Source organism: Dipodomys ordii, unplaced genomic scaffold (genome assembly GCF_000151885.1).
Source record: "Dipodomys ordii isolate 6190 unplaced genomic scaffold, Dord_2.0 Scaffold283, whole genome shotgun sequence".
Lineage (NCBI taxonomy): Eukaryota > Metazoa > Chordata > Mammalia > Rodentia > Heteromyidae > Dipodomys > Dipodomys ordii.
The window spans coordinates 188439-213588 of record NW_012267499.1 but is presented as its reverse complement, the minus strand read 5'-3'; the positions used below and the strand labels follow the sequence as shown (position 1 = coordinate 213588).

Here is a 25150-nt window from a genome sequence, read left to right as displayed (position 1 = left end):
TAAGGAAATTTTCTGGCAATGTGGCCAGCATTTTCTTTACGCACCAAAAACTGCATGAACAGGTAAATGATAAATCTAATAGAACTTTCTGAAGTGATGCAGATGCATGTATAAGATGTCATGGTCTAAGCTATTTTCTGTGTAGGCATCTATTTCTGGGATTTCAAATTCAGATTTAGGGGCTCCTACAAAAATAGATAATTTAAAAATTAGTAAAAATGAATGAGATACAGTGGGCTATAGCTACATATTGCCAACAGACAGGATATTCTAAAGAGAGAAGTATTTATTAATCTAGGAAGTTTCAAGAAGTTAATGAAAATTTGATATTATCACTGGGCATAAAAATTAATGAGTCTATGGCCATGCCACCCTGAATACGCTCGATCTCGTCCGATCTTGGAAGCTAAGCAGGGTCGGGCCTGGTTACTACTTGGATGGGAGACTGCCTGGGAATACCTGGTACTGTAGGCTTCCGGGCATAAGTGGCTTATGCCTGTAATCCTAGCTACTCAGGAGGCTGAGATCTGAGGATCACAGTTCAAAGCCAGCCCAGGCAGAAAAGTCGTGAGACTTTTACCTCCAATAAACCACTAGAAAACTGGAAGTGGCACTGTTGCTCAAGTGGTAGATCGCTAACCTTGAGCTGTAGAGTGCAGCTGCGGACAGTAACCAGGCCCAGAGTTCAAGCCCCACGACCAACAACAACAAAAAAAGATTTTTCAGGTGCACTATTGAAATTACTTACGACAAACTGGCATCCCGATGGCCTAGAAAATGTGAGATTCTGATACTTAAAATTTGCTGTGTACAACTCACTCAAAAATCATTAACTTCAAACTTCTCCATTTTATTGAATTTTGATTTTACATAAAAAATATTTTCTAAAATTAAAATATTTTTATATTTTCAATATGATCTTTTACTTTCATGTTTCTCACTTTTTCTTCTAAATTTTGATGTTCAAAAATATTACTCTAAAGTGATATATACCCACATTATAGACAAAAATCACAAGTGTGCTAGAATTCTGTGCAGACAAATAATCAAATATATAGTTATTGCATTTGAAATAAAATAAGCAAGTTGGATATATTTCAATTGTTTAAATAAAAATTCAAAATATCAACTATTTAACTATTGCATTTGAAATAAAATGAGCAAGTTGGATATATTTCAATTGTTTAAAAAATTCAAAATAGATGCTTACATTCAATATGATTCTTTACCTTTTGAGTTACAAATAGTTATGCCTGAATTCATGTTTTATACAAGATAGTAAAAAAAAGTATGAGACTATAAAATCCCAAACTATACTTTTTTTTCTAATTTGAACAGTTAATGAGACTTTGACTATTTAGGATCTACCTGATTTCCTCCAAATCACCCTAAAGTAAAAAATGATGTATTCAAATGAAATACTATATGACAGTCTCCTGACTTCGGTAACTAAAAAGAAACCGAATTTTTAATGTTTAAAAATACATATAATTATGGGCTGGGAAGGTGGCTCAGTGGTACAGCGCTTGCCTTGCATGCTCGAGGCCCTGGGTTCGATTCCTCAGCACCACATAAGCAAACAGAAAAAAGCCGGAAGTGGCGCTGTGGCTCAAGTGGTAGAGCGCTAGCCTTGAGCTGAAGAGCTGAGGGACAGCGCCCAGGCCCAGAGTTCAGGCCCCACCACTGGACCCCCCCCCCCCAAAAAAATACATATAATTACAAACATGCTTATTCAGCATAGTCTACCACAGATTTTTTTGTTGCTGCCTCTACTAGATCAGGGTCTGAGCTTTGCTTGTTCAACCACTTAAATCCTATCTCCAGTTCTGTTTTTGTTTTGTTTTTGCTGGTTAATTGGAAATAAGAGTTTTGTAGTTCTGTCTGTCTGGGGTGGCTTTGAACCATGCTCTTCAGATCTCTGCCTTCTGGGTAGGTATAATTATACTCATTAATGACCTGGCATATAGCCAAACCAGACCTTTTTGAGGGGAAATCCCAGAGACTCACCACATTCAAAACAAATGTGATGAAACAGACTTTTATCATTCCTACATTCTGTCAAGGTTCTGAACTACAGAAATACAAATGCCATCTGGAAAATTAATGATTTCTCTATAGGTCTTATCAGAACAAATTGTGCTCAACACTATCACTTCCCAATTAAGTGTAAAGTATATAGTATAGATTAACAAATACAACATTTCCCCCATAACAGACTCTAAAAAGTGAAATAATAGAGTTAAAATCCAAATATAGATGAACACAAATCAATCCCATTTGTAGTATTCTGGAGAAAAAAATGCTAGTATGATCTAGTTCTATGAGTTTCTATCATTGGAATGTCTTAACCTTGCTATTCTAGAATGATATTGAGATCATGGATGGCATTATCACATCTAGCTCTTTTGGGTTTATCTTATTGCTTGGCTGTTACCTTTTAGAAAGGAAGGTCTAATTCCACAGTAACTAAATATGACTTCCAATTTTGGTAACTAGGATGATTACTTGGTTTTACCACCCTCTCTATTCAAACCTATAATTTATAAATAAAAAATGTGTCATAAGCAGAACGTTTATTCCATTCTTATATAGTAAATGTTTATATACTGAAAACTGGACATAAATACCTAGGGATTAAATAGTAACATTTTGAAAAGTTTAGATACAAATGATAGCCCAGGGGCTGGGAAGGTGGCTCAGTGGTAGAGCGCTTGCCTTGCATGCATGAAGCCCTGGGTTTGATCCCTCAGCACCACAATAAGCAAAAAGAAAAAAGCCAGAAGTGGCACTCTGGCTCAAGTGGTAGAGCCCTAGCCTTGAGCTGAAGAGCTGAGAGACAGCACCCAAGCCAAGAGTTCAGCCCCACAAAAAATAAACAAAAAAACAAAAACAAAACAAAACAAAAAACCACAAATGACACAAATGATAGCCCATTTAAGAAGGTGGGGTATAATCAAAACAGTTTCACATAGTAGAGAACACATGCTATATTCTGAATGATATTTACATTCTGCTGAATTTTTGTTTGGAACAATTATGACTCAATAATATATAAAAACTGAAGCAATAGCCAAATACATATTCCAACACAGTTAATGGTAATGTCACTCTCCAGGCAGCTAGTATTTTAATCCATTTATAGTTAAATTCAATCTGGACAGCAAAGTCAAAAGATGACTATTCAGCAGAAGAAAAATTCAAATGTGTTGTTTAAAAAAAATCAACATAAGATTACTGAATTGTTTTTGGTGATTATTTGATTGATAGTTTTTTATTAGAAGAAAAATACAGCTTTTAAACAAATACCAGAAGAACAATTTTCTAAATGTTTTAAACACAGGTAGGCAATACCATTCTTTTTCCTACACATGAAGATTAATGCATTTCTCCAGCGATACCTATAAATTGGTTTGAAAGTTTTATGTATTAACACTCAACTTTTAATGTGACAGCAATCACTGACTGAACAGCAACACCTGATAATCTAATTACCTGAGTATGTCCTGTAAGAAGATATAAGTCTCTCCCCCCAATTTTCACTTGTATGTCCTGGGTCTGAATCTACAGAATGAGAAGAGACAGAAGAAAAGAACAAAGGCACACCAAGAGAAATGCAGAATTCAACCAACCAACATTTTTCAAAAGACTAACATGTAATGACCTATCATTGTCTTTCCAAAAAGATTGCTTTAAAGATATAGATAAAAGTACACTTAAAACAGGTTTGGCCAATATATAGGATTTTAGTTTCTTCTACTGAAATTATCTTAAAAGTAGATAAATTTGACCATGTACACTTCAGTAACAGACAGTACTGATGTTGCTTATTAAAACATGCAGTCTCTGTTTTGATGTTACATCTTTTTCCCAATATCTGGTTAATTGTCAAATATGCAGTAATACCAGTTTTATGTTTGGAATTTGTTTTTAAAAGGCCACACTTTCTGTTCCGTAAGTGTCCAAAGTATTCAAAAGACAAAAGAAATGCAGTATCATCCTAAACAACTGATCTTTCTATAAACTGTATATACTTCAAATGGTATGAATTACTATAGTGATCATTACACTAAAGACATCTCAGGGGAAAACAGCCTAAATTAAACGAAGTTCTTCCATTGAGACTACAGAATACTGCCTAACAATGTATGATGGAAATTAAGACTGTAGAGAGATATTTTCACTTTTCTATAACATGCCATTTTCAGTCACAATAGTTACTCTGATCTTTAGAGTCTCAACTGACATATAATTCTCTTCCCAGAATCATTATAGACATTATTCATGGTATCAGTTCAGTACAATCAAGTGTTGAGAAAAAAGAAAAAAAAATAAAGAACAAGTAATCCCCAAAGTATCTAAAAAATGTAAAGGTAAGCTGGGCACCAGTGGCTCAGGCCTGTAATCCTAGCTACTTAGGAGGCTGAGATCTGAGGATCATGGTTCAAAGCCAGCCTGGGCAGGAAACTCCGTGAGACTCTTATCTCCAATAAATCACTAGAAAACCGGAAGTGGTGCTGTGGCTCAAGAGGTACAGTGCTCTCCTTGAGCTGAAGAGCGCAGGGACAGCGCCCAAGCCCAGAGTTCAAGCCCGGAGACGGACAAAAAAAAAGTAAAGGTAACCTTATAATTTTGATAATGAGAAAGAAGATTTACTCAACCAAAATGGGGATCATTAATAACATGGTGACTAATTCTAAAGGAAGTAAATGGATTAGCTAATAGGCTAATTAGATAATACAACTTTCAATTAACACATTTAAAACTGAATACATTAAAGCTTGCAAGTATAAGAATTCCAAGAAAAATATATACATGAAAATATTTCATGAAAAGATAAGCAAAGAATTTAAATGGTTTCTATAGATTACAAGATAAAAGTGGTAATAAACTAAAAGCTTGAAAACCCTGAATCACATTTTTTGTTTTGTGAGTGCCCAAGGTATTCCAAAGATGTGAACTACAATATCATGCTAGATGACAAATCCTTTTATAAACTATACATATCAAATGGTATTAAATAGTTCATTTGAAGCAGACCATATTAGTGAACAGATTAAAGTTCAGTGAATGAAATGGACTTCTAATTATAAAATTTGACCTTACCCAAAACTTCCTCTGGAAATATCCAATCCACACTGACTCCACATACATCCTTTGACTTTACTGAAGTAAGTGTATTTATATTAGGGGCACCTGAGTAGGTATTCTATCTAATTTAGGAGTTCAAAAATTTTGTCCATTAACTATTTCCTACTATATTAAGATAAGCCTATATGAGACAACTGTTATTAATGAGTCTGATGTAGGGTTAAGCAGAACAATTCTTGTCTGTCTGTCTATCTATCTACACACTTTATAATAAGGTAACACATGCTAGTACTTCAATCTTTTAATGCTTTATTTAGGCTGTAAAATAATAAGAAAAATATCTACACTTAATGTTTGAAACTTCTATAATAATATACCTGGGAGAAACAGAAGTCAACCAGTAATAAGTTATTTCCATGAAAAGCACCAGCAGTGAGTATTTTTAATAAGCAAAGAACTGCATTATCTCCTACTGAACAGAGCTCTCTTTGAAAATGTTCTTTTCATTTGGGCACAGTAGCTCAAACCTCTAAGCCCTAACTATATGGGAAGCAAAGATTAGTAGGTCATGGTTAGAGGCTAGCCTAAGCAAAAATAAGTTCAAGAAACTATCTCAATCAATAGCTGCGTGCTGAGTAAAGTAATAAAACACTTGGTATATCCAGCTACATAATGAAACAGAGTAGGAGGATCATAGCCCAGGCATAAAGCCTGTATCTTGAAAATAACTTATAGAAAAAGGGGATAGGGAAGCAGCTCAAGTGGTAGAACTCCTGCCTAGCAAACATGAGGGTCCTAAGTACAATCCCTATCCAGTACTGCCAAAAAAAAGTTCTCTCCAAATTTTTTGAGTCACATTAATTAAGGCAAATCTTTAATGGCATCTTAAAATCTCAGTAAAAGCAGATTTCTAAGGCTCAGTAGGAAAGATTTAATTTGAAATTTCAAGATGCTTTACAAATACCATTGGAAACAGATCATACTGTGCCTCTTTGAATTTTCTCATACCACATTACCTAAAAATGATAAAACACCACAGTAAGCAAGTAAAAAATGCTTACTGAGAAGATAATTTAAAAAGAAATGTCAAGGATACTTTTATCTTTCTAGTCACTTAAATCAGTAGTACTTTTATCATTCAGTTGGACATATTTATCTCCATAGATCTATCAACACCTCTCAAAAATGTACCCCAAATGTTATTTGAAATTAAAGAACACTCAAATTGCTGGCTTTGTAAGTAAACAATAATCACAAAGTCATGCACTCTTTAAAGAATTCAATGTGAGGGGCTGGGAAGGTGGCTCAGTGGTAGAGTGTTTGCCTTGCATGCCTGAGGCCCTGGGTTCAATTCCTCAGCACCACATAAGCAAAAAGAAAAAAGCCGGAAGAGGCGCTGTGGCTCAAGTGGTAGAGCGCTAGCCTTGAGCTGAAGAACTGAGGGACAGCACCCAGGCCCGGAGGAGTTCAGGCCCCACGACCGGACCCAAAAAAAAAAAAAAGAAAAGAAAAGAATTCAATGTGTGACAAAAGCAAAGTCTGCAAAGATGCTCTTATTATTCATAATAACAATTGCACATTTAATTTGGAAGCTAAGACACTGTTCAACACATGTGTATTAAGGAATTATGACTTTTCTGATGTCATGTTACTAGGAAATAAATTTTATGACAGATAGTAAGGGAATAAAGTTGACTTTGTTAGAAACTTATTTTTTTAATTTTTATTGAGATTAGGTGATTATATAAATTTCACATATTTCACAGTATTGTGGAATAGTGATACTAAGTTAAAATCACAAACACATTTTAACTTTCACATGGCAAATTGTCATTATCATGGTCTATAAAGTTTGTGAATTCTATGAGCTTTGATGATACAACTATTTCTTCTACATCAGGTTAGTGTAAAAGCTGTTCCCTTTTTCCCTCTCATTCCCTCCCTCCCATCGCTGCCTTTGAGTTGCTTAGTTCAATTTCATCTATGTCCAGTGCAGCTGATGGGCCCCTCTGTTGTATGTTTTCCCGTTTGCCTCTGATTCTGTGTTCTCCTAGCTTCCCTCAGATGCATACATATATATATACACTATATGTGGTCAAGAACATGGAGTCATTTAGCAATGACACAACAAAATGAGTGGAAGTCCTTTGTTTTTCAAGTCCTGTTTACTTTGTCATATCTCCTTGCATTTTGGTTTTAGCATCTACGTATCAGGGAGACCATGTACCATTTGTCTCTTCACTCTTGGCTTACCTTGCTCAAAATGACTTGCTCTAATTCCATTCATTTCCCTGCAAAATGCCCTTATTTTGTCCTTTCTAATGCTGCCTAATATTCCATTGTATATAGGTCCCATAATTTTTGGATCCACTCATCTGTAGTGGGGCATCTGGGTTGTTTCCGTATCTTGGCTATTGTGAACAATACTACAATGAACATGGAGGTGCATGTGTCCTTGTATCCTGGTTCCAGTTGCTCAGGTTGGATGCCTAGGAGTGGAATGGCTGGGTCATAGGGGAGGTCTATATTTAGCTTTCTGAGATACCTCTAGACAGCTTTCCAAACTGGTTGTATTAGTGTACATTCCCACCAGTAATTGTCATTGGCTGAATTTAGGATGTACACTATTCTGACTGGGGTAAGGTGGTATTTCAGTATTGTTTTTATTTGCATTTCCTTTACAGCCAGGGATGATGAACATTTTCTCATGTGTTTCTTTGAGAAACTTAATTATTAAAGATGATGAAAACTATTACAAATTACTGATTATACTTTATATAACAATATGCAATCTTCTCTTCTCACCAGTAATATCTCAATTATGACTGAAGGGACAATATAGCTTGTTAAAGTATTTGACTTTTTAGACTCCCTTACATGTAAAATAATTTAACCACTGAAACGTAAGGAGAAGTTTCTAGGGAGATTGTTTTTATCAACAGGAGGAATACTCTTTTGTTGTTGGTCTCCCTCTACTACTTTCTGCTAAGTAGCAGCAGCAATTTTTGTGACTGTAAGAAAAATACTTGCTGGGTGCCGGTGGCTCATTCCTATAATCCTAGCTACTCAGGAGGCTGAGATCTGAGGATTGAAGTTCAAAGCCAGCCAGGGCAAGAAAGTCTGTGAGACTGTTATCTCCAATAAACTGCCAGAAAACTGGAAGTGGTGCTGTGGCTCAAGTGGAAGAGCTGAAGAGCTCAGGGACATTGCCCCAGGCCTGGAGTTCAAGCCTCACCACTAACAAGAAAAAAACCAAGTCTATGTATGAGCTAAGGGAGGCAGAGCAGCAAGATAGAAAATAATCTCATCTCAAATAATCTAATTTCAAATAATGTAATCTCAAATCTCTATCAATTCTGAACTACTCTTGCTTGTCCTTCTCACTACAATATTTTAAAATTATCCTAAGTATTTAAGCCAGTGTTAATCCACTTCCTCATAGTTAAATAATGTACCACAAAGTGAGTTTGCACATTGTATTATTTAAGGATTATAATTCTCTGAAGCTGACATATATAATAAATAAATTGGCACTTATATAGATGAGAAAATTGGGACTGATATGAACTCAATTTAGTGAAGGCTTGTTTGCAGGACCATACAGGAACCAATATTGGTCAGATTTTAAAATCATTGATATTATTTACTTCTATTACAACTATAGTAACTGTGGGATTCTAGAAAAGTTTGAAAGTAAAAATTAAAAGCTAAAAATAAGAGAAAAGACAAGTACAATATCTAGCTAAGGAGTAGTTGTTAGGTTCAATGATACATTGCTGTGTACTTTGGGTATAATGAGTACTTAATATTCCATAGAACAAGAATTCTCTCAAAGGACAGAATGTGGGATAGATCCTGGAATGAAATAAAAAAAATTCATTATGAACACTACTATGAAAGAGTTGTAAGTACCTACTGGTGTGACTTCAAATTATGTTCAAATATGTCTAGCCAACCAGATATCTTTTTGTAAATATTAAGTACTAACTGGAATTTTAGAAAGGTTAAGACATATAAGCTGTCATAAAATGAAAATGAAAGGTTCCTCATTGAACGATGCCATTATTGCTCATTTGGAGAACCAGTGGGCCTTCTTGAATAATGTCTAGACATAAAGTGTAAGTATCTGATGACGACCATTCTCAACACAGGCAAAACAATAGCAGAAAGACAGGAAGAAACAAATTGATATATACTATTAAAAAAAACTTTGGGATTAGTTTTACCTAACATAAAAAGAGAGTCAGGCGCTGGTGGCTCATGCCTGTAATCCTAGCTACTCAGGAAGCTAAGAGCTGAGGATCATGGTTCAAAGCCAGTCCAGGCAGGAAAGTCTGAGACTCTTAACTCCAATTAACCACTAGAATAGTAGAAGAGACACTAGCTCAAGTGGTAGAGCACAGGCACAGGCACTGAGCTGAAGAGCTCAAGGGCAGCGCCCAGGCCCAGAGTACGAAGCCCCACAACCGACCCAAAACAAACAAACAAAAAAGTAGAGAATGTCTATTCTCTGTAAGACAGTATTTATCCTATAATATAAACAAGTAAATATAAAGAAAATTTAAGTTGGGCACTAGTGGCTCTCATACCTGTTATGCTAGCTACTTTGGAGGCTGAGATCTGAAAGGACTATATAGTTTGAAGGCAGCCTGGGGAGAAAAGTCTGTGAAACTCTTATCTCCAATTAACCAGCAAAAAAGAAAAAAGAAAAAAAAAAACTGAAAAGGGAGTTGTGCTCAAGTAGTAGAGTGCCAGCTTTAAGTGGAAAAGCTAAAGGACAAGGCCTCAGCCCAGACTTGTGACTCAGTATAGTCACAAAAAAGAAAAAAAATAAGAAGTGGCTTGTACCTCATTCAGTTAAAGCTAACAGATCTGTGCTATCAGGTTCAGTAACGTGGTTACCAAACATTTAGAATTGCCAGTTTGAATTGAGAGATGGTATAAGTACAGAATACTAGATTTCGAAGACTTAGTATGAAAAAATGAACATGTTATTGAATTTGGGTGAGGGGGAGCATGGGCAGGTTGAACTCAGGGCCTGGATACTGTCTTTTAGCTACTTTGCTCAAGGCTAGCACTCTTCCATTTGAGCTATGGCTCCATTTCTGGCTTTTTGGTGATTATTGAGATAAAAGTTTGACAAACTTTCCTGCCTGGGCTGGTTCTGAACAGCAATTCTCAGATCTCAGTCTCCTGAGTAGTTAGGATTACAGGCTTAATCCACCGATGCCTGGCTTCACTGAACATTTTTTTACTCATTACAGGTCAAAAATTTTAAATTGTTGATATGTTATAAACATAACACTTACAGATGAACATAACATGTTATGAACATGTTATTTTATGAACGTTACATGTTATGTTCACCTGTAAGTGTTGAATTTAAAATAAAGCAACATTAAAAACATCAAAAAGTTAGCTGAGTAAGGGTGGTACTCATACCTGTAACCCTAGCTGCTACTTTGGCCTGAGACTGTTGTAATTGTAGTTCAAGGCCCACCTGAATAGAAATCAAACCATACCAAACCAACCAAACTTTCATTTGGAATGTTGGGAAGCCTAATATAGTAGATTCTGCCCACATGAACACCAAGACAGGAAGCAGATCTATCTTAGAAATAAATATAAGAACAAAAATCAAGCATTGAGGCATGACTCAATGATAAGAGTGTTTGTCCAGCCAATATGAGGTCCAGAGTTCAAATCATAGTAGAGCCAAAGTAAATCCATCTTTTTAATGAAAAAGAAATCAAGTCTTAAAACTTTCAGTTTAGACAGTGTCAACCTAATGTCTTACTCAAAGAGGAGGAACTAAATAGCATGATTATAATATTCTTATTTCCTATTCCCTGGTCCTTCTTGCAATATCAAGACTTATAAAATTGATTTTCTTATGGACCCAAAATACACCCATCTTATATGTCATATTATTATCTTTAGTTGTACAAAAGAGGTTTCAATTTGACATGTCAGTTTATGTGTACAATGCATTTTCATGTCCTACTTTCTCACATCCAGTATCATAAGCATCCTTCCATATCATAAACTGTCCTACAGCTTGCTCTTTTTCTGCTGGTCATGGGGCTTGAACTCAGGGCCTATCACGTCTTTGAGCTTTTCTGCTCAAGGCTAGCATTCTACCACTTGCGTCACAGCTCCACTTCCAGCTTTCTGGTGGTCAAAAGTGAAGACTCTCACTGATTTTTCCTGCCCAGGCTGGCTTTGAACTGCATTCCTCAGTTTTTAGCCTTGGAGCAGCTGGAAATTCAGGCATCAGCTACTGACACTTGGCACTACAGCATTATTTTTAAGAGCTTAAACATTTTTTCCCCTCATTTGATTTACTGTAACTTAGCAATTCCTTGGTTTTATGTGATAAGACTGGTTTTGTGGTCTTGTTGTCATTATAAACAAAGCTGAGAGAAAAAAAGCTTTTTATTTGGTGGTACTGGGATATGAATTTAAGGCCTCATGCCTGCTGGGCAGATGCTACCATTTGAGCTACATGCCTAGCCCTTTTGCCTTCAGTTTGTTTTTTTTTTAGGTAGGACTTTTTTTCTGGAGCCAGTCTCAGATCACAATCTAACTATCCACAACTTCTACAGGTCTAGGATTGCAGATGTGTACCATCACACCCAGCTTGTTTGTTAAGATGGGGATTCCATTACTTTTTCCCTTGGCTGGCCTAGAACCACTTCCTAATTTCTGCCTCCTCCTGAGATGAACCATAGGCATGAACCATGGTGCCTAGTGAGATAAACATTCTTAAAAGATACATTTTTGTTGTCATCAATAATTATAAAAAATACCAAAACAATTTGTTGAACAAGAAACTTAGTTTGAGATATATGTTGTCATATTTAATTCTAACCAGGTAGTTCTACAATTTAGACCAACTACAGACATATCTTACTTCCATTTCACGTTTTAGGTCAATAAGTCTACTAATTAATACAGAGTATATTTTGTTGATTACTATTCTGTATGTGTACTGTGTGTTTGTCTTTTGACTCAAATTTAGGGCACCTATGTGTGTGCGTGTGTATGCATGTGCGTGTGCGTGCACACATGTGCACACACACGCGCGCATGCACACGCATACACACACACATACCACACACACAAGTTCTGGGCCTTGAAGGCCTGAGCACTGTCCCTAAACATTTTAGTTCAGGGCTACCTCTCTACCACTTGCACCACAGTTCCATCTCCAGCTTTTTCATAGTAAAATGGAGATAAAAACAGATTTTCCTGCTCAAGCTGGCTACAATCCTCAGACCATAGCCTCCTGAATAGCTAGGAGCCTCCAATGTCTAGCCTTGTTAATTCCTATTGGTAAGTTTTTCATATATTTCTTTGCCAAGTAGAATTCTATTGTTCTGAATTCTTGATCCAAGTCTTTTGATCATTTTATTATTCCATTTTTTTCACAATTTAATTTTTAAATACTATTATCATATGTATTTATAAATATTCCCCCTATATCTTTATCATTGCAATTTCAGCTAACAATTTTAAATATAGTATAGACTATTATAAAAAGGATTAATGTCAAATATACAGTCTGATGCTACAATTATCTTTCATATGGAAAGTTGAAAACAGTTAAATTGTAAATAAGTTTGTTTAGACTAGGGAAAATTTTAATTTACTAATATTTACAAGTTAGCCTACCAAGAGTAAGTTTTATTGTTTTTGTAAAGACTGGGACTTGAACTTAGTAACTGATGTTTTCACTTACTGGCTAGTGCTCTACTAACTGAGCCCCTGCCTCCAACCCCAATAATAAATTTTCAGGCCATCAAAAATTGATTTGGTAGAGGCATGCTGAGTTTTTTTTAAAGTAATAAATTTTAAATAAAATGTTCTTAAAATCCTCCGAAAGCCAAGAGCAAGCTGAGCAAAATAAAACACCAGGAAGCAGGTACTCAAAAGAGGGGAAAGCAGTAGACAAATGAAAAGGGAGAAAATTCAGACAATAATTCAATGTATATCCTACAAAATTAAGAGGGAGAGAAGATGTGGGTAGGGGAGGGATGGGTAAGAATGTTGAAAGGAGTAACACTGACCAAGATATATTGTCTGCATAAACTGTATGTTAAATGGCAACCCCTTTGTCCAACTGAAGGTAACTATTTTTAAAAATGGGGGAAAAAAGGGAAGAGGTGAGTTGGGAGGGATGTGTAAGACTGTTGAAAGGGGTTACACTGATCAAGATGCAAGATGTATTCATAAGCAGCTTTGTTGTATAACAACTCCTTTGTACAACAACTTAAATAAAAATATATTTAAAGAAGTAGAAACTAATGTTCTTAAAGAAAGTGGCAACATCCCACTAAATGGAAATAACAGGAAAACTATCAGGGAAAAGAGTATACAATGCAATTACTTAGAAGCACATTCAGTCCCTAGAAGCTTCCTCCTTAATTTTACTGTAAATTAGAGAAATAAATAATCCACCTGATCTAACAACAAAGACTTTCACAGCTAGCTAATTATTTTGAAACTTTATCCCCAGAAAAATGTTACCAAGATTTGAATTATCAAAATACTTTTTTGTGGTACAACTATTAGATATATCATTGTTATTAGGAAATAAAATCTGGTCATTAAGAAGTGAGCAGCAAAGAGACTTCCAAAGAAAAAGGATGAGAAGAGTTAGATCTTAAATAGGTATCCAAAGGCACATTCAATTATACATCACTTAACAATGAAGATATGATCTGAACCAATGGCTAATTCCATTTTTGTGCAATCACCTGGAGTGCGCATATACAAACTAAGATGGATATAATATAGCTATATGACAGTCTCTTTGGATCATCATTGCATGTATGACATTGACTTAAATGTCATAATTCAGTACATTACTGTAATCATCTTCTCTGCTAAATGACTTAATGGCTCAGAATACTAGTAAGAAGTTATCCATCAGGAAAAATTAAAACAAATGTTTATTGATTTCTGAAAGATAGTATAACTTAAACAAAACACATAATTGTTTTTCATTATTTTCCCGCTTTTCTCTCTCTCTCTCCCTCTGTCCTTGTTTTATTTTTTGGTGGTACTGGTAGGTAAGTTTTGAGAAATAAAAGTACCATGAAATAGTATTTGAGTTGTTGACTCATTTAGTTTTATTTGGTGGCACATAATTCTAATTCATTTATGAAGTTATTCTCTGGTGTTCAAAAAGTCCATAAAAACTCAGTAACCTTTTCTAAATCTACCAAATTGTTATGATTAGTGAAGAAATTTTCAACACTGGAATACTCCCCAAAAAGTTCCAAAAATAGCAAGATTTTTTTGTGTGCGCAGATGGCTATACTGTGATTTGAACTCAGGGTATTACACTTGCTAGACAATTGTTCTACCACTTGAGCTATGCCATGAAAGTGAGTGAAAGATTTGAAATGAATATTAACAAAATTTTAAAAAACAAAATTTTGGTCAGAAACCACATATTTGTGGTTGAATAAACTTTTTCTCTTAAAAAATCTGAAATACTGAAATACACATATTTTCCTATGAATTGTTAAGTGGAATGGTGTGTACGAAAGAAAAAATTCACAGTAAAAAGTCACTAGATTTTACCAGAAAATGATAATTTTTTTCTACCTGTGTCTGAATCTCGTTCTTCATTTCTTGATGGACTAATGGTAAAAGGAAGTTTACGTTTCATGGATGATTTCTCTTTCATCTCCTTGCCCACATCATTTCGGTCAAGTTTTGGAGTTTTGCTGTATGATCCAATCTTGTCTTTACTCTAATAAAATATGAATGAAACTATATCAATATTAACTAAGAAGTGCTTTCAACTAAGGAAGATTTCAAACAGAAAAAACAGACAGATAATACAAACAGCATTATATTCACTGACTACAGAATAAATTCAAGAATCTCAATAGGCCACACAAAGCTATAATGAACTGGCCTGTTTTATTTATTTTTGTGCTGGTTCTGGGATTTGAATTCAAGGCTAGGCATTGTCCCTGTGCATTATTTCTCAGAGCTAGTGCTCTACCACTTGATCCACAACTCCATTTCCAGATTCTTGGTGGTTAAGTACAGATAAGAGACTCAAGGACTTTCCTGCCCAGGCTGGCTTTGAACTGCAATCCTCAGGTCTCAGCCTCCTGAGTAGCGAGGATTACAAGTGTCAACTAACAGTGCCCAGCCAGATTCATTTTGTATTCACAGGCTACATCACAATTTACTATGTCCTCTTGTAACAGATCCATGTGTATTTCATATGCTACTTCTTTTGCCCAGACCCACTGTTTAAACACTTGTTTCTACTATAAGGTTACCCCACTACTCCCTAAGCACAAGTGATCATTCCTTTCATTTCCCTACCCCTTACATACTGTCATTATTACAATGGTAAAACAGTTTTCAAGTTATAGTCCCTAAGACAATTTCAGGAGTTGTAAAGTTTGAAAGTATACACATAATTTAACATTACAAAGCATTTATGTTTTTTTCATTTTGGGAGGGGTGGTCTGGTCGTGGGGCCTGAACTCTGGGCCTGGGCACTGTCCCTCAGCTCCTCAGCTCAAGGCTAGTGCTCTACCACTTGGGCCACAGTGCCACTTCTGGCTTTTTTCTTTTTGCTTATGTGGTGCTGAAGAATCGAACCCAGGGCCTCATGCATGTGAGGCAAGCACTCTACCACTGAGCCACCTTCCCAGCCCTCATCCTTTTAAGTGTATATATCATCATAAAAATGTTCTAGTATCAACTGTGGCTATTACAACACAATTCAGTAGATATATTCAAAACTACTTTAAATTTGTTCTGTGAATTCTATAAAGTAGATAAAAAGAACTTTAACAGAAATTCCAGTGTTGATCAAAGATGATTGAGAAGTCTAATGGCTGCAAGCATACCTTACAATAAATTCCAAGGAAAATTCTAAGTCTATAAGGAATGCAAATCACAGACAGTAATGCAAATCACAGGAAAAAATTTCAGAGTAACCAAATTGTTAACTGTGAATATCTGCAAAGAAATATGGCAATACAAATTTCTGTTTTTTTCTCATATTTTTATAAGACAAGATTGAATAGAATAACAATTATAATTTTCTGTAATTGGGTTAATTACAGTAGACTGAAAAAAATAATATATACATGCAATCTATATTATAGAAATAAAACAAAGGTGAAGAAATGGAACTGAATTAGAATAAAGTCGCTACATTTTACTGAAATCAAACCAACATTTAACCCATAAATTGTAAGTCTTCATAATGTCTAGCTCATCTAAGATTTTAAAATTCAGACAAAATGGCATACTGAAAATTATTTAAAACCAAAGAACACAGCACAAAAGAAACTATAAGGCCAGGCACTGGTGGCTTATACCTGTAACCCTAGTTTCTCAGGGGACTGAGATCTGAGATCATGGTTCAAAGCCAGTCTGGGCAGGAAAGTCCATGAGACTCTTATCCCCAATAAACCACTAGAGAACCGAAAGTGGTAGAGCACTCACCTTGAGCTGAGTAGCGCAGGGACAGTGCCCAACCCCAGAGTTCAAGCCCCTTCACCCACCAAAAAAAAAAAAAAAAGGGAAAAGAAACTATATACGAATAAAGAGCAAAATAGCAAACAAAGATTAGTAGCAGACAGAACTGAAAGGTAAAAAAAGAAAAATGTAGATTAGAAAAAAAATTCTCTTTATTCACAGACAACATGATCCCATATGTAGAAAATGCTAAGAAATCACAAATTTCAGAACAAATAAAAGAGTATAGCTACAAGATACAGGATCACTATGTAAAAGCCGAAATTGCCCAAATAGAACTGAACAAAATATAATTTAACAAAAGAAGTGTATCTACATGCTGAAAATTATAAATTTGCAATACTGATGAACAATAAAAAATATCTGCATTCATTGAACAATACTCCATGTTTATGTATTGAAAGACAGTATTGCTAAAATGTAAGTATTGTACACAAAGTGATTTGATGTAAAGATTCAGTAAATTTCCTATCAAAATGCCAGCAGAAGCTGGGTGCCAGTGATTCACACCCGTAATCTTAGCTACTTAGGAGGCTGAGATCTGAGGATTAGGGTTCAAAGTAGCCTGGGCAGAAAAATTTGTGAGACTCTCATCTCCAATTAATCACCAGAAAACCAGAAGTGGCTCTGTAGCTCAAGTGGTAGAATGCTCACCTTGACTTGAAGAGCTCACGGTTCAGCGCCCAGGCCCAGAGTTCAAGCCCAAAACCAACAAAAAAGAAAAAAGAAAAAAAAAAGCCAGCAGGCTATTTTTACAAGAACTGACTAGATGATGTTAAAATTTATTTGGAAATGCAAAAAACTTTAAATAGCAAAAACAATTTTGAAAGTAATTCAGTTTGAAAATTTATACTTCTTAGGTTTTGAAAGAAGATTCAAAGTTGTCTGCAGTTGAGACAGGAATGGGAACTAACTACAAGGATCTTTCACAATGAAAACGGATTCTAAGACTGAATTGTGATGATGGCTTCAAAAATCTGTTTAATCTATTTTCAACAAAATAGAAAAAAAAGACTTACAATGTAAAAAGTAAAAAAGAAATAAAATCAAAGATAATGTATAAAAACCAATCAGACTAGTAACAGTGAGGTAAGTTAGGAGACAATAGCAAGAGTCCTAACAAAGGTTCTCAGTTACTAAAAACAGAAATAGAGAAGGACTGATGTAGAAAGTATCATTAACCACTGGTGATGACAAATAAAAAACCTGTTAATGTTTCCTGAGTATCAACAATGGTGCTAAGCATTACATAAAGTATAATGTGCCATTTCTCTCTCATAATTTCTTTGTTCTAATCATCAATAAGTAAACATTTCTTAATTGTGCTGTTAAGTAATTAGGTTCATCTCAGGGCATAAAAGATATCTGCAAGCATACATTATTGTACAAGGGGGCATTTCAATGTGACATTTTCATACATGTATATATTCTAAAACTCCTTCCATCTATTCTCCTTCCTGCCACTTCCCCTCATTATTTCTTCAGTTCTATTTTCCTATACACAAAGTACTTCAAATTCATCCTCATTCACCCTATGTTCATTCACACTCTCTTATCCTTCCACTACAACCTCTAGTATTTTTGGTCTAGAATTTCTGCTATTTGAGAACTTTTATACTTCCATATGAATTTTAGGGTTGATTTTTCTATTTCCATTTTGATGGAGATTTCGTTGAATATGTGCACTACTTTTGGTGGTTAAGTCATTTTCTTAATTATCGATTCTGCCAAACTAGAAACATGGGAGGTCTTTTCTGGTGTTTTCTTCCAGTCCTTTCATCAGTGTTTCATAGTTTTCATTGTAGAGGTCTTTGTTTGGTTTTTTTTTAAGGTTAGTGTGAATGGAACTGTTTTTCTAGTTTCTTTTTCTACCTGTTCACTGCTGGGGCAAAAGTTGATCTTCTTATATTGATTTAATATCCTGCTATATTGCCAAAAGTATTTATCAAATCTTGAAATTTTTGGTAGAATTTTTAGGGTCTAGGTTAATACAGAATTGCATCATCTGAAAATAATGGTAATTTGGCTTCTTTCTTCCCTGTTGAAATATTTTATTTCTTTTTCCTGTTTTATTGCTCTGGGAAGAAATTCCAGTACTTTAATTGAATTAGTGATAAAGATTGGACATCTTGTCTCATTCTTGACTTTAGAGAAAATAATTTGTTTTCCTCAGTATGTTGGCTGTAGATTTATCATATATAGCCTTTATTATGTTGAGGAATTTTCCTTGTATTCTTAATTTCTTTATAGAGTTTTTATCATAAAGATGTTCAATTTGAGCCAGGCAGCGGTGGCTCACGCCTGTAATCCTATCTACTCAGGAGTGAGATCTGAGGATCATGGTTTAAAGTCAGCCAGGGCAAGAAAGTCCAGGAGACTCTTATCTCCAATAAACCACCAGAAAACCAGAAGTGGTGCTGTGGCACAAATGGTAGAGTGATTGCCCTGAGCTGAAGAGCTAAGCAACAGCACGTAGGCCCAGAGTTCAAGCCCCATGACGGAACAACAACAACAACAAAAAGTTCAATTTTGAAAAGGCCTTTTCTACAGCAATTAAGAAGTTTTGTCTTTAATTCTGTTTTTGTTTTATGTAACATTTGTTGAACTACATATGTTGAACCTTCTTTGAATGTCTAAAATGAAATCAACTCAATCATGGTTGCATGGTCTTTAATGTACTAGATTCAGTTTGCAAGTTCAATTCCCTGGGCTGCTTTTTTCTTTTTCTTTTTCTCAAGGCTAGTGCTTTCCCACTTGAACCACAGCTCTACTTCTGGCTTTTTGGTGATTAATTGGAGATATGAGTTTCATGGGCTTCCTTCCTAGGCAAGCTTCAAACCATGATCCTTAGATCTCTCAGACTCTTGAGTAGCTAGAATTATACTTGTGAGCCACAGGTAAAGAACCTGCCTAATTTATTATTCTTTCCATCTGCTAATATTAGGTTTGGCTTTCTTGTTTTTCTAAGAGCCCATGGTTCATATTAGGTTATTTATTTTAGAGGGGCATTTTTGTTTGTTTTAGTTTTTGTTTTTTAAGTGCAGGTACTCAAAGCTATATACTTTCCTTGTAGCACACTGCTTTTGAAGTATAGCAAACGTTCTGAGAGGTTATGCTTTCATTTTCATTAAATTTTAAGTGCTTTTGGAGGAAATCCAATTTATTTCTAAAGGGCTTCAATGTTTTGGATTTACCTGGTACTATTTATCAATTTTGATCTGGAATGCCTTTAAAGAACCATGTGTCAAACCCTTGGTTCCAACCTTAGTGATATTATGATGTAGTAAAACATTCATTTGGTAAAGCCTCCTGAGAGATCTTTATGGGTCACAGTGGTGTCCTTAAAAGGGATATCAGGAGCTGGTGGCTTGGTGGTTCATATCTATAATCCAAGCTACTCAGGCAGCTGAGATCTGAGAATTGTTGTACAAAGTTAGCCCAGGAAGACTAATCCATGAAACTTTTATCTCCAAATAACCAGCAAAAAGCCAGAAGTAGAAGTATGGTTAAAGTGGTAGAAAATGTGAGCAAAATAATTCAAATTAGAGTGCGAGGCCTGGTGTTCAACCCTAGTATGGGAGGTGACTGTGTTAGCTCTACCAAGTGCTCCTTACCACATTATGCTGTTTTCATCACAGATCCAAAAGCAATAGGCCTAAGTAACCATGAGTTGTAACTTCCAAAATTATAAGCCAGAATAAACCTTCCTCTTTTGAAGTTATCTCAGGTGTTTGTTATGGTCATGGAAAGCTGATGAACACATTTGACATCCATATTGCTTTTCACATGATGAGTGAATTATTCCCAGTATAAAAATGTAAAACAAATCTTGAGTTATAATCATATACCTTTCTTCCATATGGTTTTTCTACCATATTGCTGTCACTGTCAGAATTTTCACTCTGAACTTGTTTTGTGAACCCAGACTTGGGCATTTTATACTTGTTTAACTAGTTTCTTCTTGTATCAGTCTTCTCATTCTGAATCTGTAAAGAATGGATACACAAGTATTATTGGAACATATTCACAATAGAACCCACTTAAATATCTATGTGCCAAAATTAGTTCAATTCTGCTTTCTCAATATTTCTGTAAGAGACTATTTTCTCAGAAAGGGGCTATCTTAACCTAAACCAAGTTTTCACTAAACAATTTGAGCTTCTAATTAAAGTTCTCTTGTTCAAATCCACCTTCTTTAAACCAGCCACCTTCTTTAAACTTGTAGCTTTCTGGGCATTCAGAAATCATGTCAGTAGATGCTGTGGCAAAATTTTAGGTTCTACTGATAATTCTGTCTTGGTCTAGAAGTTATTTGTTTATTTATTTATTTTTGGTCAGTGGTGGGGCTTGAACTCTGGGCTTGGGCACTGTCCCTATGCTCTTCAGCTCAAGGCGAGCGCTCTACTGCTTGAGCCACAGCGCCACCACCAGTTTTCTGATGGTTTACTGGAGATAAGAGTCTCAGGGACTTTCCTGCCCAGGCTGGCTTTGAACCGTGATCCTCAGATCTCAGCCTCCTGAGTAGCTAGGATTACAGGTGTGAGTCACTGGCTCCTGGCTTAGAAGTCCTTTCTTATGACTCAAAAGAACTTAATAGGTCTGGTTAGTAATTTTACAGCTGATTTCCCCTATCAAACTCTTCCTACATAAAGTCTGCATAACAGTTTCCTTTCCCTCAATGAACACCTAAAGATACTTAGTAATTTTATCAACCAATTCATTGATATTTATGTCATCCTGCAATGAACACTTAATGTATCATTTTCTTTCCAATTTGTTTGGTTTTTTCTTACTTTATAATTTAACTTAATATACTAAAGACTCTCTAAGAAGCTTATTTTTTTTTTTATTTTATTGCTAGTCCTGAGGCTTGAATTTAGGGTCTGGGCTCTGTCACTGAGCTGTTTTTGCTCAAGGCTAGCACTCTATCACTTAAGCCACAGCACCACGTTTGGCCTTTTCTGTTTATGTGGTACTGGGAAATTGAACCCAGGGCTTCGTGCATGCTAGGCAAGCACTCTACCACTAAGCCACATTCTCAGCCCCAGAAGTTTATTTTTAGACAAGCTTATGCTTTAGTGATCTGGTAAGAAATTATCAGAACTATACAAGTAAGAGAGGAAGCTACAAGGATAGAACCAATTTGATTTCTGTTGATCCATTAGCTACATGTGGCTAAAGTTCAATTAATAAAAATTAGATAAAATAGCAACTGCACTATAGACTGCAGATATACATTTCTATTATCATGGAAAATTTTATTGCACAGCACTAGGCTAGAGTAAGGCTTTGAGCCAAGAGGAGCACTACAAGAGGAGCACTACTTGAACCACAATCACAAGCAGAATGACTCAAAAGCTTAATTTTAATTCCTTCATGCTATATTTACTAGAAATATGTATCATATGTCCAAACAACCTATCATTCTAATGTGAACTATTAAAACTTTGAGCCAGGAGTCGATGGCTCATGCCTATAACCCTAGCTACTCAAGAGGCTGAGATCTGAGAATCTTGGTTCAAAGACAGCCTGGGCAGAAAAGTCCATGAGATTCTTATCTCCAATAAACCACCAGAAAACTGGAAGTGGTGCTGTGGCTTAAGTGGTAGAGCGCTTGCTTTCAGCTGAAGAGCACAGGGACAGCGTCCAAACCCAAAGTTCAAGCCCACAACCAACACATACACACATGCAAAAAAAAAACTTACACAACTTCAACAGAGTTAAAATTTGCTATGCTCCTCAAATTGTGCTATGGGTATTTTTGATTGAAAAAAACTGCATCTTACACAAACAACTAAATTATCTACATAGTACCACAATAGAATATAATGTAACAGAAAAAAATTGCCCATTGTTTTGGTGTATAGCTTAAGAGAAGAGCCTTTGCTTAGACTGCATGAGGACTTGGGTTTTATTCTAAGCAATCCAAAAAATAAAACATAAAAACTCTGCCACAGTCCAAACAGTTCAAAGCTTTCCTTCTATGGATGAGAAAACAAACTTGAGGACAACAAGGAACTTTTTTTCTTTTAAAATTTAACATTACAAGCCGGGCGCTGGTGGCTCATGCCCGTCATCCTAGTACTCAAGAAGCTGAGATCTGAGGATCATGGTCCAAAGCCAGCCCGAACAGGAAAGTCCATGAGACTCTTATCTCCAATAAACCACTAGAAAATCGGAAGTGGCACTGTGGCTTAAGCAGGAGAGCGCTTGCCTTGAGCTGAAGAATGCAGGGACAGTGCCCAAGCCCAGAGTTCAAGCCCCACAACCAACCAAAAAAAAAAATTTAACATTACAGATGAGTTAGAGCTTTCCTTGGGACCATTCAATTGTTTCAAATATTATCATAAATAATCATTTAAACATTAAACAACTCTCCAAGTAGATCAACTGTAAAGCTTACAGAATTATAAGCTACATAAAAACAGAAAAATTCTGGTTCAAAGGAAAATCTGACATACATGGTAACAGGCATCACTCTAAGTGACATTTGCAGATGAAGAAAACCAAGTTATTAGTAACCTAAAATGAAGTGTTATGAACATTTTCTGAGAGAACACTATGAGGAAAAAATTTTAAGTAGGCTGTATGTTAGAGAAGATAATATTATTCTTAGTTATCTTATTTGGAAAAAGATTAATACCAGTATACTGAAAAAAAATCACAATTATATTCAAAAACTGTTACTTCTATACCACAAGAAATTAAAATTGTATTAGATAATTAAATGAAAATTTAAATGTACAAATAAACTAATAAAAGGCAATTCTCTTAGGTTATTTTTCAAACACACAGGGGAAAATAGGACAAATAATAAAATAATAGACCTAAAACAATCATACATATTCAGTTATAAGAAACACAAATGGCTCAAGCATACCAACCCAAAGACAGTTAGTCCAGAAGCAGGGAAAAGAACAGGCAAGAAATTCACTTCAGATATAAGATAGGTACATTAAAATAAATGAATGAAAACAGATATCCATATAATATACTAACCAAAAGAAAGGTAAAATGACTATATTAGTATGAGACAAAATAGGTCTCAGAATATACAACATTTTATATATTATACATGATAAAAGGGACAATTCACTAATACATATCAATTGCAAGTACACATTTAACCAAACAACAACACTAAATTCTTTTTTTTGTTTGTTCTGTTTAGTCATGGGGCTTGAACTCTGGGCCTTGGCACTGTCCCTCAGCTCTTCAGCTCAAGGCCAGTGCTCTACCACTTGAGCCACAGCACCACTTCCGGTTTTCTGGTAGTTTATTGGAGATGAGTCTCACGGACTTTTCCTGTCTGGGCTGGCTTTGAACCACAATCCTCAGATCTCAGCCTCCTGAGTAGCCAGGATTACAGGTATGAGCCACTGGCACCCAGTTATAGTTTCTTTTGAGTGATGAAAAGGTGGTAGAATTAGTAATGACAGTTTCACAACATTGTGAATATACTAAAAACCACAGAAGAATTATATAATGTAGTGAACTGTATATTTCAGAAATATAGAAAGTATTCTTAGGGATAACAATCTATCGGTCCTCAAACCATTATTCATGTATATTCTAAAAATCAACAGCTGAGTAAATGAGTGGTGTATGAGGGAATTATTCAAAGATTACAAATAGACAAGGCAAAGTCCTAGATTAGTGCTGAAAACATGAATGTGAGAGTCTGTAAGCAGCACTATTCCAGTAGTATAGAGGCTTACTTACTACAGCAATCTTTGTAGTTGTGTTAGGCTGGCTTTATTACTATAATGAAACATGTATAGCTGGTACTTACAAAGAAGAAAAGGCCAGCTAGCTACAAAGTTATAGAGATTCAATAGTATGATTCTGGCATCTGCTAGGCACTATTGAAAGCATAAAGGCAGATGGCATCAAAATGGTGATAGCACATGAGAAAGGAATGGACGAAGGAAGGGAAGGAGGGAGAGAGGGAGATTCAATACAATACTAGACATCAAGTGGAAGACAATCATTAAGGAGTTGGGATTGCTTTTATAGTTTATAGAGAATTTGCATCCCAAGAGAATTACATCAATCCCTTTTAATGGACTGTACTCATACCTACCCAACCATTTCTCATTAAGTTCCATCTTTTAAAAAGCCCACCAACTTCTAACATCAACTCTCTGCAGACCAATCTTGCAAAACATAAACCACTGGGGTGGGGAAATAAGCTACTTCCAAGCCATTAATTGTTACTAACGCTTTTCTCAATTAAAAGGAACAAGAGTTCCTTGAAGAAATGGTTGATTCTAATACATGGAAATTGAACAGCACACTACTTAACAACGCCTGGGTAACAGAAGAGATCAGAGAAGAATTAAAGCATTTCCTACAACTCAATGAAAATGAAAACACCTCACAAAGAAACCTGTGGGACACAGCAAAAGCAGTCCTGAGGGGCAAATTTATTGCCCTCAGTGCCCACATCAGGAGAATGGAGACAGACCAAGTAAATAATCTCATGTTGCAACTAAAACAGCTAGAAAAACAAGAAAAAATGGGACCTAAAGCTACTAGA

At 35.6% G+C, this 25150-nt stretch overlaps 1 protein-coding gene across 4 annotated transcripts in view; it reads right to left on the bottom strand.

Annotated features, from left to right (window-relative positions):
- Positions 1–25150, bottom strand: part of Ankrd12 (ankyrin repeat domain 12) — a 134803-nt gene that overhangs the window by 86377 nt on the left and 23276 nt on the right. For 3 of the 4 annotated variants that reach the window (XM_013036391.1, XM_013036390.1, XM_013036393.1), the window contains 3 exons: positions 20460–20597; positions 14704–14851; positions 3493–3561 (listed from right to left, as the gene is read on the bottom strand). In XM_013036391.1, the coding sequence (XP_012891845.1) occupies positions 3493–3561; positions 14704–14851; positions 20460–20546 (304 nt within the window). In that variant the 5' untranslated portion in view covers positions 20547–20597. The remainder of the gene's footprint in view (positions 1–3492; positions 3562–14703; positions 14852–20459; positions 20598–25150) is intronic. The other variant, XM_013036394.1, reaches the window with a different exon arrangement.